General features: G+C 34.3%; 2 protein-coding genes, 1 non-coding gene and 1 pseudogene across 3 annotated transcripts; 2 read left to right on the plus strand and 2 right to left on the minus strand.

The window, feature by feature from the left end:
• The first annotated feature begins 292 nt into the window (after positions 1-292).
• Positions 293-2,862, plus strand: LOC132640242 (uncharacterized). The gene is made up of 2 exons (XM_060356752.1): positions 293-888; positions 1,407-2,862. Exons 1-2 carry the CDS (start codon positions 498-500, stop codon positions 1,910-1,912), a joined length of 897 nt encoding a protein of 298 aa, XP_060212735.1. The 5' UTR covers positions 293-497; the 3' UTR covers positions 1,913-2,862.
• A 381-nt stretch (positions 2,863-3,243) lies between these two features.
• On the minus strand, positions 3,244-3,333 carry LOC132643117 (small nucleolar RNA snoR109). Its single transcript, XR_009583561.1, has one exon. It is a non-coding gene; the product is annotated as a small nucleolar RNA snoR109 (small nucleolar RNA).
• A 391-nt stretch (positions 3,334-3,724) lies between these two features.
• On the minus strand, positions 3,725-5,059 carry LOC132642220 (large ribosomal subunit protein eL6-like; annotated as a pseudogene).
• Positions 5,060-9,843: 4,784 nt separating this feature from the next.
• Positions 9,844-16,477, plus strand: LOC132640243 (UTP--glucose-1-phosphate uridylyltransferase-like). The gene is made up of 21 exons (XM_060356753.1): positions 9,844-10,136; positions 10,697-10,744; positions 11,020-11,111; positions 11,576-11,666; positions 12,165-12,225; positions 12,308-12,385; positions 12,484-12,534; positions 12,657-12,730; positions 13,158-13,230; positions 13,343-13,400; positions 13,512-13,558; positions 13,648-13,713; positions 14,335-14,367; positions 14,845-14,897; positions 14,996-15,071; positions 15,155-15,211; positions 15,325-15,408; positions 15,506-15,607; positions 15,700-15,804; positions 15,967-16,038; positions 16,128-16,477. The coding sequence occupies exons 1-21, from the start codon at positions 10,054-10,056 to the stop codon at positions 16,152-16,154; spliced, it is 1,431 nt and encodes a 476-aa protein (XP_060212736.1). The 5' UTR covers positions 9,844-10,053; the 3' UTR covers positions 16,155-16,477.
• The last annotated feature ends 310 nt before the right edge of the window (positions 16,478-16,787 follow it).

Here is a 16,787-nt window from a genome sequence, read left to right on the forward strand (position 1 = left end):
CTAGTATTATGATAAATGCATATTAAGCTTGATGGCTTTTACTAAGTGATTATCCGATTGATAAGCTATCTCTTTAATTATTAAATCTCGAAAGGACTGTTATAGAGTTACCCAATAGGACAATGAAGCTAAACAAAATGAACGTATACAAGTATTATGTCCAGATACATTAGGTCATGCCCTTTAAGCCGAAATACTGAAACCATGCAATATCACATAGAAACCAATAATGTACTTATATCTATAGCCCCTCATATATAGCATATACGGTTTTAATGTTCTTATATCTATAGCCTCTCTCTCTCTATATATAGCATATACTATATATATTCCAATACACCACAATCATCAGCTATATATCAAGAAAAAAGAACTCTTTAATTGTCAATTGCCTAATCTCTTTGAACATCAACAAAACACAAAAACAGACATTTTTCTTTGTTCTAGAATTCAGTTATTTTCTGTCAGTGCATAAAAGTTAATCTTTTTCCGAAAAAATGAGGTTTAAGAGGGTGGCTGAGGCGTTTGATGAGGTGGCAAAGGCGAGATTTTGCGAAAGCAGTGGCAGCGAGCATTCGCCAATGGAGAGCGTAACGGATTTGTACGGTCTTGTAAATTCTTTTATTGAAAGAGGCAATGAAGAAGAGATTATTATTGATAATTATGGGGAGGAATTAGAAGAAAATGGATTAAGTGTTATTTGTTTTGATGATTTAGAGATTAAGGATAAGCTGAGGAAACTGTTAGGTTATGAAGAAAGTGATGATGATGTGAAGAGAAATATTAAAATCGCCGTGGAAAATTCATGGGTAGAAATCGGTGATCAGAGTACGGCGAATTTTAAACGAGAATTGATGACTCAATTGCGCGATAGAGGATTTGATGCTGGTAAGTTCTTATTCTTTTCCCCTAAATTTTCTCCATTTTTTTCGATAATCAATTACCCTTCATACACAAATTATTGAATTGATTTGTATTTGTATGAAAACTCCCTCTTTCCCATTTTTTAAGTGTCTTTTTAGCCTCAAAAAATATTTCAAAATTAATGTAGCTTAGAAAATCAAGACAGGATTGATCATTATATCTTGTACCTTATATTTTTTTAATAGAAGTGCTAAAACCTTGAAAGACATTTAAAATAGGAGAAAATGAGGATCAGTATAATACCAACAAGAAGTAAATCTTAATTCAAACTTGTTGGTACTTCTTTTATTCCATTTTTTTGCGGTGAAAAAGAAATTAAAAAATTCTACATTTTCATGTCAATTGATACCTAGACAAGGAGCTATATTTATCTATAACTATTTCACCTCCTTAATTAGCTTCTACTCTGTCTTATCGGATCTTTCAAATCATTTTCTTGAAAATAATCTAATTAATTTCTTGAATTCAATCTTCACCTATAGGTCTGTGCAAATCAAAATGGGAGAGAAAAGGTCAGGTTCCATCAGGAAATTACGAGTACATCGACGTTTACATGAACGAAAATCGCTACATAATCGAAGTTAATCTTGCTAGAGAATTCGAAATAGCAAGGGCAACACCTTGCTACACTTCATTGCTAGAGATTTTGCCTTCAATATTTGTAGGAAAAATGGAAGAATTGAAGCAAGTGGTGAGAATTATGGCTAGAGCTATGAAGAAATCAATGAAGAAAATGGATATTCATGTGCCACCATGGAGACAAATTGCTTACATGCAAGCTAAGTGGTTTGGTTCTTACAAGAGAACAATTAATGAATTGTTAGATGATGATCAAAAGAAGCTTGATTTTTCTTATAAGTGTTTGGCTAAAAAGAGAGCAGTGGGGTTTGTGGCCATGCCAACAATTTCTTTCTACTGCAGAGAAAATTTTGCTTCTAATTACAATGGCATAAAGATGGGAAACTTGGCTGCTGCTTTAAATGGATGATGTTTCATGGATGTCCGAGTAACGGTAATTTTGGCATGTACTAGTTATATTCAAAATGATGCAATAAAGTAAAGCTACTTTTCTCGAAAGAGTAGAGGGGACAGTCTTTGGCCCAGGTAAAATAAAACCCGGCCTCCAATTCCACCCCAGTGGACTATTAATCTCTCTTCATGGAGTCTAAGAAAAGAGAGATATTATTGTTCGATATATGTAATAAGCTAGTCATTGTTGCGTAGACAATAAGATTACTAGAGGTGGAGATCACATCACCCTTTGTGGCAAAGGTTTATCGGAATTTTCGTCCATCAAAATCTTTTTGAGGTCTCGTGTTATTTATAATAGTTTAGAAAGCTATTCTTATCAGGAACGGTCTCCTTTCCTTCATGTTAAAGTTGGCTGATCACTTTTTATGCTAAAGAGAAAAAGGCCGGCGCGGGACGCCCGGTGAACCCGGCTTTTAGAGATGAGGTCTTTTGGCGAAGCCAAGTTAGTTTCAGGCCACTACACCCTGCAATTGATGAGAAGGTCCTATAGAGTAAAGGGAAATATGTATATTGCCACTCTCACATCGCCCTTTGTCGCAGCTAGCAGTAGAGATTAATATAGGGTCTGCCAACGTAAAGAAGTTGTGCTGACCTAATAAAGTTGTCTGGTCCACAGAAAGAATCAGAGACGGCTCAATTGATTGAGGCAAGGACAAGATTTGAACCTTCAATCTTTCGGTCTTTGTTCATGAGCCTGATGAGTCGACCGATTACTCGATTACACTCTTAAAACCTTGTAATTTTGCTTTTATTGGTGAAATATATATTAGTGAGTGGGTTGTATATGTAACTACTACTCCCTAGCAGGTGTAATCTGTAAATCTGCTAATCCCTTTTACCCTCAATTATTGGGAGGTTGGAGAATTGTATAGTTTAAAGGAGATGAAGTCACTATTTTTCTCTTCATTGGGAATTATAAAGTTTATTTTGAATTTTTTTTAGTAATCAGCTATGACGTGCACAAGTTTATCAACTAACGTTGTAAAGCGATGATTCTATAACCAGATTTCAACTATAGCCAAAACCGATCCTCAACATAACTTCTGTACTCAACATCTAATCAAATACATGAGAGCCAAAAGATAAACTTCTACAGATCATGAGCAATTGAGAATAGACTTCATGAAAGCGAAGTATCTTTTTTAAGTAGAAACAACCATATAAGCGCTCGTTAGGAACCAACAGGGTGAGCCTAGGAAGTGCAGAGGTGATTGGTGTTAAAAAGGCCTATGGAAAAGCCTAAATCCTACGCCATTTCCTTCAATTCCCCGTCTCAAAGGGCATGCAAAATGTAAGAAGTTCGGTAAGCAGATATGTCAACAGAGTTACAACAACCAGTCACTTAAACTTCTCAATATATTCATATAGCTACAGTCACCATGGTAGTCAAGAAGAAAAGTACCCAACTTAACAATCATCTTGATACATGTAGCTTCAATACAGAGGAAAAATTTAACATGGCAGAAAAGCTTATCATGGAGCTCAGCCATTAACAAGGCAGTATAATAAAGAAAACGAAATGCAAAGTATCAGAATAATAACTGCAATATGGAGGAGAATTTTGACATGGCAGAAAAGCTTATAGCCATTAACAAGGCAGTATAGTAAAGAAACCAAAATGCTTAATATCAGAAGAATAAATAGGATCAACAAGAAAATTCCAATATTGGGACATACAGCTTCAATACGGATGAAAATTTTGACATGGCAGAAAAGCTTATCATTGAGCTCAGCCATTATCCTTGATATCATAAGGATAAACAGGATCAACAAGAAAATTCCCATATTGCATATAAACTCAATGATGTTTATACTCAACAAATCCTCAATATAACCTCTTAAACACAAGTTCAAACCGCACAAAACTGAAATACAGAGCCAGCAAAAATCAGTTTCGACACAACTGTTGTAGATGTTCTTCCTTTAAAAGACGAGATCATGTGGTTTCATGCCTGACTTGAGTGAGAACCTTGCTGACAAGTATGCCTTCAATTCAGGAACTCCTTCAATGGCCTTGAGCAATGCTGCGTCCACGGTTTTCTGCTCGTCTTTCTTTTCTTGTGGAAGAACATTCTTCTCCTGCATTCAACAAATGAATACAAATCATATCAAACCAAACAATTCTCAAATGTCTTCTCCTGCATCAAATTAAATCACACAGAGATGAAGAGTTTCGACAGCATATGTTAAACATATCGCGCACCAGCTGTTACAAGGGAGCAGTAGTGGGTGCATCAGTTCTGAGCAATATATATTTATACTAAGTTCGCACTTCTCTTTGGAAGTAAATCCACAAACAGTCACTACTACCCCAACATCACAATACATTTTTTGTCTAAATTGTTGAGTAAATGGGCTTCTAAATGTTGTATTTATTTGATTAGTTACTTTTCCAGTGCCTTGGCTAAGAACAGCTACTATCTTCACATACCAAGTACTCGCTAATAAGTACTGCTTCTTCAGAACTGTAACATCCCCACAACATGTATGCTACTAATACGGTTTTCCCCAAAGGAAGTGGATACACGCATACACTACTATAATTTTAATATATACAAACATCTTCATATACCAAATGCTCGCTAACAAGTGATGCATCTTCAGAATTGCAACATTTATATCTATACTTGGGAATTGTAACATTCCCAAATATAAGTTACTAATACGTTTTTCCACAAAGATAGTTCATCACACACAATGTGGATATATTATCTATACTAAGTCAACACTAACCCCACTAACATTAACCCTCCTTAAACGAACACCATTAACCTTAAACGGACCAGTAACTAAGTAACAACCCACAATTTAACTGTTTCAATAACACAACTCTTTTACCCTTAAAACTGCCAGCTAGGATAATTAAAACAGTGCCAGGTGTAATACTTGATCGGAGTTTCGTAGGTTTTTGTTAGTGTTTAGTGGTTTTGCCACGTCATCAGCTGGGTAGAATTTTGGTGGTTTAACTGATGGTGACGTGGCGGTGAGTTTTTTGTTGTGCTTTGGGAAAACGCCACCGTTTTTTCTTTTTGATTGCCCATAGACCTTTTTTGTGGTACATTTTAGAACGTAAATATTTTCCGATGCCACGTATTAATTCTGGGTTTTTTTATCTGCCATTGGGGAAGGTTTGGTGAAAAAACAGTAAACAAATCTTAGGTTTGTGAAATGGTTGTGGAGAAGAAAGGATATGATTTATGTAAAAAATGGATAATAGATGGTTAGAGCCCATTTGCATTTGGGCTGGGCCAGGTTATTATTCTGCAGTTGACCTATGATTTGACTAGGGGTGTTTACGTAAAATCGACCAAACCAAACCGAAGAAAATAACCGAGGGCTAGTTTGATTTGGTTTGGTTTTGATTTTAATTTAAAAGACTGACAAAGTATGATTTCATTTTGGTTTTAAGCAAAAAATAACCGAAAAAATCCCTTACCAAACTGATTATATTAATACTCCCTCCTTTTTAAATGTTTGTCTTACTTTTTTTTTTTTATGTCCGTTTCAAAATGTTTTTTTTTTTTTTTTTTTTGGCAACTCTCTAATTTCAACTTTTCATATGACATGTTTAAGACCACAAGATTAAAGTGCATTTTGGTACATGCTACATATCTTTAGTTAATAACCACAAGATTAATAATGATAACGCTTCACGTTAGGCTAAAGAAGTACTATGTATATCAAGACAGGCCGAATCAACAATGAATCGGACATCACCTCCCCTATTTCTTCTACTACCCCTCAAGCTCATAACACCAAGAACAACAACAACCATATTTACTTCACCATAATTAACTTGGAACAACATCCATACAACCAATACCATACCAAAAGTTATACAGATGTCAATTAACGAAACTAGTACCCAACAGGACAAGCAGTAAGCTCGATTTGCAACTAATAACTTTATTTTTTTAAACTTCGTGCCGAATCAAAATCAGACAAACATTTTGAAACGAAGGAAGTAGTACCGGTTAAACCCTAGGTTTGGGAAATGGTTGTGAAGAAGAAAGGAGGGGTAGTGGTTGATGTGAGGATATGATTTATGTAAATGGATAATAGATGAGAGCCCATGTGCATTTGGGCTGGGCCAGATGATTTTTCATGTTTGGGCTGGGCCAAAGATTTCATCATATTCTGTAGTTGACCTGTGATTTGACCACTAATGGTCGAGCTTAGGACTAATATCTTTTCACCTTTAAATGGAAGCCAAAAGTTTTAAGTTCTGCAAATAAAAGATATTTTGACGCAAAGCTTAATCCTGTATTGAGCATATAAAGTGGATCTTTACATCACAAATCTAAATTGATCATATCAATATGATTCAGCAGAGAGACACAATTTGAGTTTATTGGTTCTAATTCTAAAAAAGGAATTTTACTGGATTTATTATGAAAAAATTATTTATATATATTAAGTAAATTTTAAAATTTTGACTAAAGTTACTAAGTTTTGCCGAATTCATTGCTTTCTCTATAGTTAATAATGAGTTTTGCCGTAAAATTTCATCACCTTGATCTACATATGACTTTTTTTGTTTGTTTGCTTTTTTTTTCTTTTTTTTTTTTTTTCGTTTTTTACGTATGACTTATTTAGTTGGTAACGATAATCTAATTGTGCTCGATCAACTTATGTTTGTAAGGTGATGGAGCGTTCAGCGACGAAATGAAAATCATTATCCATAACCCATGGTCAGCTTAACATTTTGACCCATTAATTAGTAAATTTGTTAGATTCTCGTAGCTTTTTGAAGATTTGTGTATGGAAACGGACAATTCTTTGAAAATTCCATAGCATTTTGAAGATTTGTGTATGAAAACAATTTTTCCCAGTTTCCTTTGATGACTAATGAGATGGTTAACAAAATAAAAATAAAAATAAAAATTACTAGTGACCAAATGTCCAAAACTGAATCAAGGGATTACTTTGAATTTGAGTCCAATCAAAATCGATAACTTAGCCCATAGAATCCATTTATAGATATTTTCTGAGAGGCAAAATATTCCATTTTTTGTTGGTGAACCGAATATTATACTATATATTAATTAAAACTAAGTAGCTATTAGTTCAGAGTTGATAATACTAAGATTATCAAGTGTTGCTAGATTATTAAAGACCAAAGAACTGACTTTTTTCACTTCTACTATGTTGTCCTTCTTTACCTTTTAGGAAACTTGGCATTACCCATGGTGGAGAGGTTGACAAAAGAACTAACTGATTTGGGATGACATATTGGCAGATCCTTTACTTGCCAAAAGTTGAGCCACTTTATTGCTTTCCCTGAAATTATATCGGATCAGAGGATTCCCCAGTTTCTTCACATGGGATCTGCATTCCGAGATAACTTGAAAATATAAAGGAAGGATAGTTTTCATGAGATGTATCACATCAATTGAGTCTGTTTCTTTATATATATCCGTAACGGGGGATGTGTCGTGCATGGGCTATCTTAAGACCTTCGTAAAGGGCCCATATCTCCATGTTAGTATGGTTTAAGGCTGTCCTATTTTTGTAAAACCCTTCTATTTAGTTGCCATTAGCATGTTGAGTTAACATTGGAATTAGAACCATCAATTTAATTCAAACCGTTGATTTGAGGAGCAAACCACTTGACTTGGATATTAATACAAGTGGCGTTACTAGGGATAGTGTTAGTGGTATAAGTGAATTCCAACACTTGAGCAATTACCTGTTGAATGGGCACTATTTTCTTGGTGTTGTTGTATACATTATTGTTTCTATTGAGCTAGATGTGCCACATAGCAAAAGGGAAGAAAGCGTCCCAAAGAAGAAGAAGGTTCGAAAGAATTACATTAATAATTTTAATATCAATTTACTAAAGATCATTGTCTCTAGGGGGATATCCATCATATACCAGAATTTTTTAGCAATGTCACATTCAATGAAGATGTGCCTAGCATTCTCTTCCACATTGTTACAAATGGAGCAATAATTATTTGTAGTGATGTTGGGTTTGTGAGGGACTTGATAGGCAGACGGTTGTGAGAACATTGCCATATAAAGAATTTGATTTTATTAAGAATATTAAGGTTCCAAATCCAATCAAAGTTAAGGTTATGACTTACAGGAGGATTTAATATTTTGTAGGCAAAGTTCCATTGGTATTAGAGACCATATTGGAAAGCTGTGGCAAAATAGTCTGTTGTTTCCATAGGAGTCTCAAACAATTAACAAAACTACTTAGAAACAGTGATTCTTGAATTGTTTTCTATATTGAAAAATAAAAGACTGAATTTCTTTTTATAGAAAAATAAAGAGAATAAAATTAAATGCTCTAGAATGTTCTTAGACTAAAAAGAGAGTACTAATATTCCACCATTAATTAAATCATAAAATATAAGGCAAGTAAATTCTAACAAGATGGACATTTCTTTGAAAATTCCATAAAACCATTTTTTCAAAAAAGTCCTTGGAATTCTTTTCGTTCTTTGAAAAAAATGGAAAAACTTAATAAACACTTATTTATCTCTTGTTTGTCCAATCAAAATCGATAAGTTTGCCCATAGAATCCATTTGCTATACATTTTCAAATAGGCAAAATATTCCATTGTTTCAGTAGGATTCTTTATACTTTGTTTTAAACAATTAACAAGACTATTTAGAAATGCGTCGTTTGCAATAACATTAAAAATAATAATTTTTGGAAGGTTGGGATCGTGAAGAGTTTTCTCTATAATTAATTAATTATAAAAGTTTAATTTATACACTTATCTACAAATAACCTTACATGGAAATGTGAATTTGTAATTTTAAAATATACACCTTTACTGGATGATAGTATAAAAACTTTTTACAACATTAACTAATACTTAATTTAACTCATATGGCTGATAGTGTAAAAAAATCATTAGACTAATATCAATCATATATAATTTGAGCTCTACATAAAATTCAATTTCACGCCCATAGAAATGCATTTACAAGCACTTAGCAGCGAAAAAAATTCTCTATACGTTCGGAGAATATTAGTTAAAATTCTTGTAGATTATACGATTGAATAAATTATCATTGCACTAAAATCAATATCCACTAGACATAAAATCCACAATCGTAGTCATAAAAGAGCAAAGTCAAAAAGGGGGAAATAACAGTACTCGACGTCTATTTGGAGAAAATATTTACCGAAATGACCCATTTATATATTATTATACATTTTTATACAAGGTTGATACATAATCTATAGTAAGTGTATAATGTTATATATTGTATGTACAAACATTGTTGCCAAAAAAAAAATGGCTATGGAGATGTAAATTAAAAATATGACTACGTGAATGTAATATTTTATGTTGGATTGTCTATTATTGAAATTATCTCAAGTAAAAATACGGTTTTGAGACTTGAGTATGATTTTTTTTGGTAGAGTGCTTTCCCTTTTAATACAGTTTACACTACGCAAATTCGAATTAATGAAAGCTTCAATAAATATATGAATACAGGATAACGGGTGAGAGTCTTGAATAACCAAATTATTATAGGGAAAAGGGTCAAAAATACCCATTTACTTTGGGAAAAGGGGTAAAATTATCATCCATTAAAAATTTGGGTAAAAAATATCCCTCCCATCGTTATAGTTTTCAAATATACCCCTGTCTTAACGGAAATCTCCAAAATAGTCCAATTTCATTTTAAAACCCGCTTCATTTAAACTCGACTTAACTAAATCAAAAACCCATATGGGGTATCCGCTCTTGTGCCTAGTGGCTCCAGATGTAAAATTCGGAAACAAGTTGGTCGCATACTAATTTTTTTTTATGTAGTTGGGCCGTGTTTAAATGGAGCGGGTTTAACTATTTTCCGAGAGGGGTATTTTTGATCCGTTTCCCATTTATTATAAGTGTCTCCTCAAAACAAGTCACATGTTCTTTCCCCTAGTATTTGTCTCAATTTTCTCTCTTCCACAAATTTTTACTTTCACACTTATTACAGATCTGGATGTGCCTTTTTACCTCATTCATTACCTATAAATAGTCATTCCCATTTCCCTCAATCAATCTCTCACACCAAAACTTTCCCTTCATTTTCACTCAATCTCTTCGTTGAAATCTCATCAGAAAAACTGAAAACTATTCTCAAATGGCTACAGCTTCACTCAGTCCTGCTGATTCCCAAAAGCTCTCTAATCTCAAATCTTCTGTTGCTACCCTTAACCAAATCAGGCAATCTTTTTTTTTTTTTTTTGCTTGCTGCATGTGCTAGCATTGTTTTCTACATTATAGCATCATTGCGTTTTTTCTATTTTTTTTCGTAATTTCTCGATGTTTCGTTTATTTTTATTTTTTTTGATCTGGACTTGATCAATTTTTTATTTTTTATTTTTTTTAATTTCGTTGCTAGTACATCCTAGCATTATATGTTTTATGTATCTCAGTTTTCTCAATGTCTGGCAGTTTCATTGCTACATTATAGCAGCATTGCGTTTTTGCTATTTTTTCCCGTAATTTCTCGATGTTTCGTTTATTATTATTATTTTTTATTTTTTTAATCTGGACTTGATAAAGTTTTTGATTTATTTTATGTTTGAATATTTGTATATTTCGTTGCTATATCCTAGCATTGTATTTGAATATATGTATCTCAGTTTTCTCTAATTGCTAGCGGTTTCGTTGCTTGCTACACGATCTCAGCATTGTATTTTTCCTATTTTTCTTAACTTCTCGACTTTTTTTTTTTTTTTTTTTTTTTAATTTTTGATCTGGACTGATAAATTTTTTTGCAGTGATAATGAGAAATCTGGATTTCTTAACCTTGTCACTCGCTATCTAAGGTAACTATTGGAGTGATTTCTCTGATCACTGATTATTATAGTGCTAATCATTTTAATTTACTAATCTAATGCTTCATCTTTTTTTATGTGGATTTGCTATAGTATTAGGTGATTTTAGGTAGCACTTACTGTAGTAGTAGTAGTGTCTATTCATAATGATTATCTCGGATATTGTATAAGTTTTGGAGCCTTTCCAGATAATGCTAGTTTTTAGCTTGCGAAACTCGAAAAAGAAGCAGATCGACTCATGATCTATTGTGGCATTTGAATTGTAGTGGCGAGGCGCAACATGTTGAGTGGAGTAAGATCCAGACGCCAACTGATGACGTGGTTGTGCCTTATGACAAGTTAGCACCTCTCTCTGAAGGTATTATAATTTGCTAAATTGGTCTTCTTGTATCAATTGGTTACAATTCAAGAAGTGGAACTAGTGGCGGATGTGTATTATAAATTGGTAGTTATATGTTTGTGCACACATGTTTCAAAATTATATGAACCCATTTGACTGGGCACGACATTTAAGAAAGAGGGAAGACTTTTGAAACTTGTGGTTCAAAATAAGCCTTGAAAATTTGTGTGGCTGTAAATCATTCTTAAAGTGAATTTGTTTCCAAATTAGGAAAGAGGTCATTCATTTTGGCACGGACTAAAAAGGAAATAGGTTCAAATAAGTTGAAACAGAGGGAGTATATGGTAAGAGGCTAAAGAAATGAGTTTAGTTGAATCTGCGGTGAGGAGTTAGATGTGCCTTTAGCGTGAAGATAAGTTTCTTAGAAAAACAGATCCAATTGAAACTGTTTCTATAGAAGCTTCACTATTTGATCATTGCAGATCCTGCGGAAACGAAGAAGCTCTTAGACAAACTTGTTGTCCTGAAGCTCAATGGAGGCTTGGGAACAACAATGGGGTGCACTGGTCCAAAGTACGTATTTGCCACAAATATAGCTGTTTTTTGGTCTATAGATTATGCCTTACAGGACGATATACGTGTGTGGCTTACTTCTGTTTTCTTTAATGGACTTAAAACTCATCTTTGTCAGCAGTTATTGTTGTAATCTTCCTTTCTGTTCTATTACATGTCACTGGAGGGTGAATATTGAATACTATTGGTGGATCCAGAACAGTGTTCTGAATCTTCACTGTTTTTTCCTTAGCAACAATATTTTTTTGATTCATCAGTAAGGTCCCAAGAGACTTTTTGAATGGTATTCTGCATATTGATACTATTTTATTATACATGTGCACGTGATATCCTGATTTCAATGTTTTTTTTTTCTTACACATGCCCTGAGTCCTTCAGAAATTGCGTGCAAATTTTGCATACAGTGATGCCATTTTCATTGTTAAATGGAACTTTTAGCTGGGTTGTTATCAATCTTTATATGGCTCAGAGTCTGAAGTTTGTATTCCTTCCATGCAGATCAGTTATCGAAGTTCGTAACGGTTTGACATTCCTCGATTTGATTGTCAAACAAATTGAGGTATATATGATTTTATGAATCAATTTGATTATCATGATGTTTCGTATTTGGCTGTTCACCAACAAAAGGATGCGGTGTGTAGGCTCTCAATACCAAGTATGGATGCAGTGTTCCCCTGCTTTTGATGAATTCATTCAACACCCATGATGATACATCGAAGGTGAAATAACATCAGTGTGATGCATATTAATCCATGATTGTTCTCCAGTGTTTGGATTTGATTCAACTGCTGATTTTGCGTTTGCATTCTCTATGTAGATTGTAGAAAAATATTCAAACTCAAACATTGAGATTCACACATTCAATCAGGTTAGTGGGACTAAACATCAATGATATCAAGTATCAGATGGCTTGATTTTTTTTTTTTTTGCTTAACCAAAATTTTTGGATCTGAATAGGTTCATTTATTCTTTCCTCTTTATATTTTGTAGAGCCAGTACCCTCGTCTGGTTATTGAAGACTTTGCTCCACTTCCTTGCAAAGGCAATGCTGGCAAAGATGGATGGTATTAAACTATCTAATGTGTGGATTTTGTGATCATGATTGAGAAATGCAAACAACTAATCATTTGAAATATTTTTTAAAAATCTTTTGGGCATTGCACTGAACCATAATAACAGAATCTGCATCTTAATGATCATTTTAAGTGATGATTCAGTTAATCTATATTGCTCTTTCTTAAGCTAGAACTTTTTGCTTACTTTTCTTGTTACTTTAGTTAAATCTGTAATTGATGAAGTTTTCCTCTCTTTAAATCAATCCATATCAAACATTGGGTAAGATTAACGAATTCCTAGTTCTTCATACTGCTGCATTTCAACTGGAGAAGATTGTGCATGGGTTCTGATCGTCTGGTCCTGCCTCGTACTTCCTTTCATTTTGTTGGTTTCATTTTAGCATATTTCACTCAGCTCATGCATTCACATGTACAGGAACCCCCCAGGTCATGGTGATGTTTTCCCTTCTTTGATGAATAGTGGCAAGCTTGATGCACTTTTATCAAAGGTTTTGCTCTTCATGTTACCGCTTTCTTCTGATTCTGCCTTTCATTAGGCTGTCTTGGTTATATTTACTGTTTGTGTAAAAATGGCTAATTTTCTTTTTCAATCTGTTACAGGGAAAGGAATATGTTTTTGTTGCCAATTCAGATAACTTGGGCGCTGTGGTTGATTTGAGTATCCTTGCTATGATTTTCAATTGTGTATGAATGCCTGAGTTCATTTTTTAGCATCTCAATCGTAAGAAGTTTCCAAATGCAATTTATTTTCCTTAATTTGACATTACAGAAATCCTAAATCATTTGATCCAGAACAAGAACGAGTACTGCATGGAGGTAATGACTGTAATGCCTTTTAGGCTGTGTTTTGGTAGGTAAAAATTGTTTCTAGCTTCTGTAGTGTTAAATCTTAACAATTATTGCAGGTGACACCAAAAACATTAGCTGATGTCAAAGGTGGAACCCTAATCTCGTATGATGGAAAAGTACAGGTATGTGGTCTACTGCATGGCTTAACTTTTTTCACTTGGTTCATAAGTAATTGCTGACCTAGTCATATGTCCCTTTTCCCAAAAAAGCTGTAGGGTGTGGATGTTGTTTACTATGACATCCTTGTCTCTGCACTTCACCATCTGGAAGATGAAAATATTTCAAAACAACGTTAGGACCACCACCCATATCTTTTCTCCTTCACACTAGAACATCTGAGTACTGGTTTTAGAGATGTTACGGGTGACATCAATTGGTCAAATCTCCACTTATGAGGATTTCCATTATGTGTCCTAACCCATCCCACCCTCCTGCCAACACCACACAGGGGACCAAGGAAAAGGTAGTACTTGCAAAGTGAAATGTACTTTCTTTGCAGTACTTCTAATCACCACAGTTCTTGCTATTATGCTTGCTGTTACTTCGCAAACCTATGGTGGATATCCATTATGTAGTAGGTGACAATCTCCGTTTTTCAAATTTACCTTATAATTTGGATAAGCAACACAAACTACTTTTTGGAAAGTTTATGGGGCAATTGTTCTGCTGCATTAAACCAATCAATTTATAGGTTATTTCCGCACAATTTGCTTATTAAGCTTCTGTTTTATGTGGTGGTGCAGCTTTTGGAAATAGCACAAGTTCCTGATCAACATGTGAGTCGTGACTCTTCTGTTTCTTCTCTAGCTTCTGTTTTGATGCTCTACACGTAACTGTTATGAACACGCATGACGATTGCATAGGAGGTTTTCAAAAATACTTTCCAGTCAAATTATATAATTGGACAAGCTCAGATGGCTGAATAACTCTAGAAATTATAGAGACATGATACCTCATTTCACTGAACAATCCATTTTACTCTGTAATACTGTTCCTCATCTAGATGTTTCTTTCAAATGAAAAAACTTATTCTGTTGCATGTATTTTATATGTAAAGGTTTAAGTTGTGAGCTGTTCGTTACTCCTAGATTAGTATTTGCTGGTATTATTCAAACAGATAAAGTTGATTTGACATTTTTCTTATAGTCATCTATCCAATTCCGTGTTTCTTTTTGAACTTACTATGTACGTGATTCTTTCTATTCCATCCCAGACTTGGCACATCTGATGCTTAAGAAACTTGTTTGATACAGGTGAATGAATTTAAGTCAATAGAAAAGTTCAAGATTTTTAACACCAACAACTTGTAAGTTGGGATGAGTTATTTACCTACGCTAAGCTTTATGTTTTTACTTCCCTTTCCTTTGAAACGTGCACTGACTGAACCCTTCGCTATACAAACAGGTGGGTTGATCTAAAAGCTATTAAAAGACTTGCAGAAGCAGATGCACTCAAGATGGAGATAATTCCAAACCCCAAGGTATCACTTTCTGCTAGTTGAGGCTGGAGTTCAATGTTTCAGTACTTCGTATAAGATCTCGATGTGGCTAATTTGATTTGCAGGAAGTGGACGGAATTAAAGTTCTTCAACTTGAAACTGCTGCTGGTGCTGCAATTAGGGTATCCAAAACCTAAACCTTATGCCTTTAAACTACTGATGCCATTCCTTTAAGTCTTGATATTTCTGATGAAGTTAGGCTAAGCATTATGGGTGTTTTTTTTTTTCTCACCAGTTCTTTGATCGGGCTATTGGAGCTAATGTTCCCCGATCTCGTTTCCTTCCAGTGAAAGCAACTTCAGATCTGCTTCTTGTCCAGGTTAATTTCTGTGTTTGTCATGATTAACAATAAAGTCCATCCCCCTTCTAATCAATGTTCTTTAGTATGTTAACCCAGCATTGAGTAATTTTTACAGTCTGATCTTTACACCTTGACTGATGATGGCTATGTCATCCGGAATCCAGCAAGGACTAATCCTTCTAACCCTTCTATTGAGTTGGGACCTGAATTCAAGAAGGTTAAGAATACTTCCTGACATTAGATTTAACGTGATATACCGATCAATCTTTTGTTGAATGCAGCTAATAATTAGTCTACTTGTCTTCTCAGGTTGCCAGCTTCTTAAGTCGTTTTAAGTCGATTCCCAGCATTATTGAGCTAGATAGCTTGAAGGTCAGTGGTGACGTATATTTTGGAGCTGGCATCACTCTGAAGGTAACTAACAAATTTTATTTCCATCCCCCTTGAGCTCACGTGTTTACCGGTGTAGTTGGTCTTCTTTTGTTCTTAGTCGATGTTCTGCTCCGTAAGTTAATGGCATTTTCATTTTTGATTCAATAGTGCCTAATTTTTTTTTTCTGTTTTCTTACTTTTTAGGGGAAAGTGACTGTCAATGCTAAATCCGGGGCGAAGTTAGAAATTCCAGATGGAGCTGTGATTGCAAATAAGGTAATTCCACAGATCGAAACACGTGAGGAGCTATTTGAATTAGTTGATGCCTAGAACTGTTGGCTTAACTTTGCTACATTGTTTTCCAGGATGTCAATGATCCTGAGGACATATAGGAGAGTGGCTGCAAGGAGTACTTTTTGGTTGCTGTGTTATGAATTTTTTTCAAATAAGGAAACTAAATGAACAATTCTGTTGCTAGCGGAATCGTTGTAAGAGTTCAAATGCCAACAAAGGCCACACCTTGAGTATCCATTTTCGTTTTTCTGTAGTTTGTTTAGTTCTTCATGGAAAATCGATGTCGAAGCCATGTCAATGAGCTAGTATCTTTCTTGGAGAAGTTTAGTTTCGATGTAAAATTCTTTCATCAGTTTATCTTACCGTTACACTAGTTATAATCCAAGTTCTATTGAACTAGTTATATATGTGGATTTGTGCATTTCTTGTTGTAAAATCTCTCTGCAATTTCAATTTCTAAGGAAGCACTTTATGACCTTAAAACTTTTTTTTACTAGTTATTCGTGTAACTTTTGTGTAGTTGAAGCATATCATGCATGTTTAATGAAATATTGGTTAAGATTTGATTACCTTCCGGACCTGAAAAAGATCGCATCATGCTATATGTATGAACAAACTAACTTTGCACAACCACCCAGTGAGAATTGGTTGAATAATCCTTAATAACTATGAGTAGGAGGCTAACCACATGCCCTATAGGATGATTGAAAATTTATCTGCTGTAAATACAC

This window comes from Lycium barbarum, chromosome 5, assembly GCF_019175385.1.
Source record: "Lycium barbarum isolate Lr01 chromosome 5, ASM1917538v2, whole genome shotgun sequence".
Taxonomy (NCBI): Eukaryota; Viridiplantae; Streptophyta; class Magnoliopsida; order Solanales; family Solanaceae; genus Lycium; species Lycium barbarum.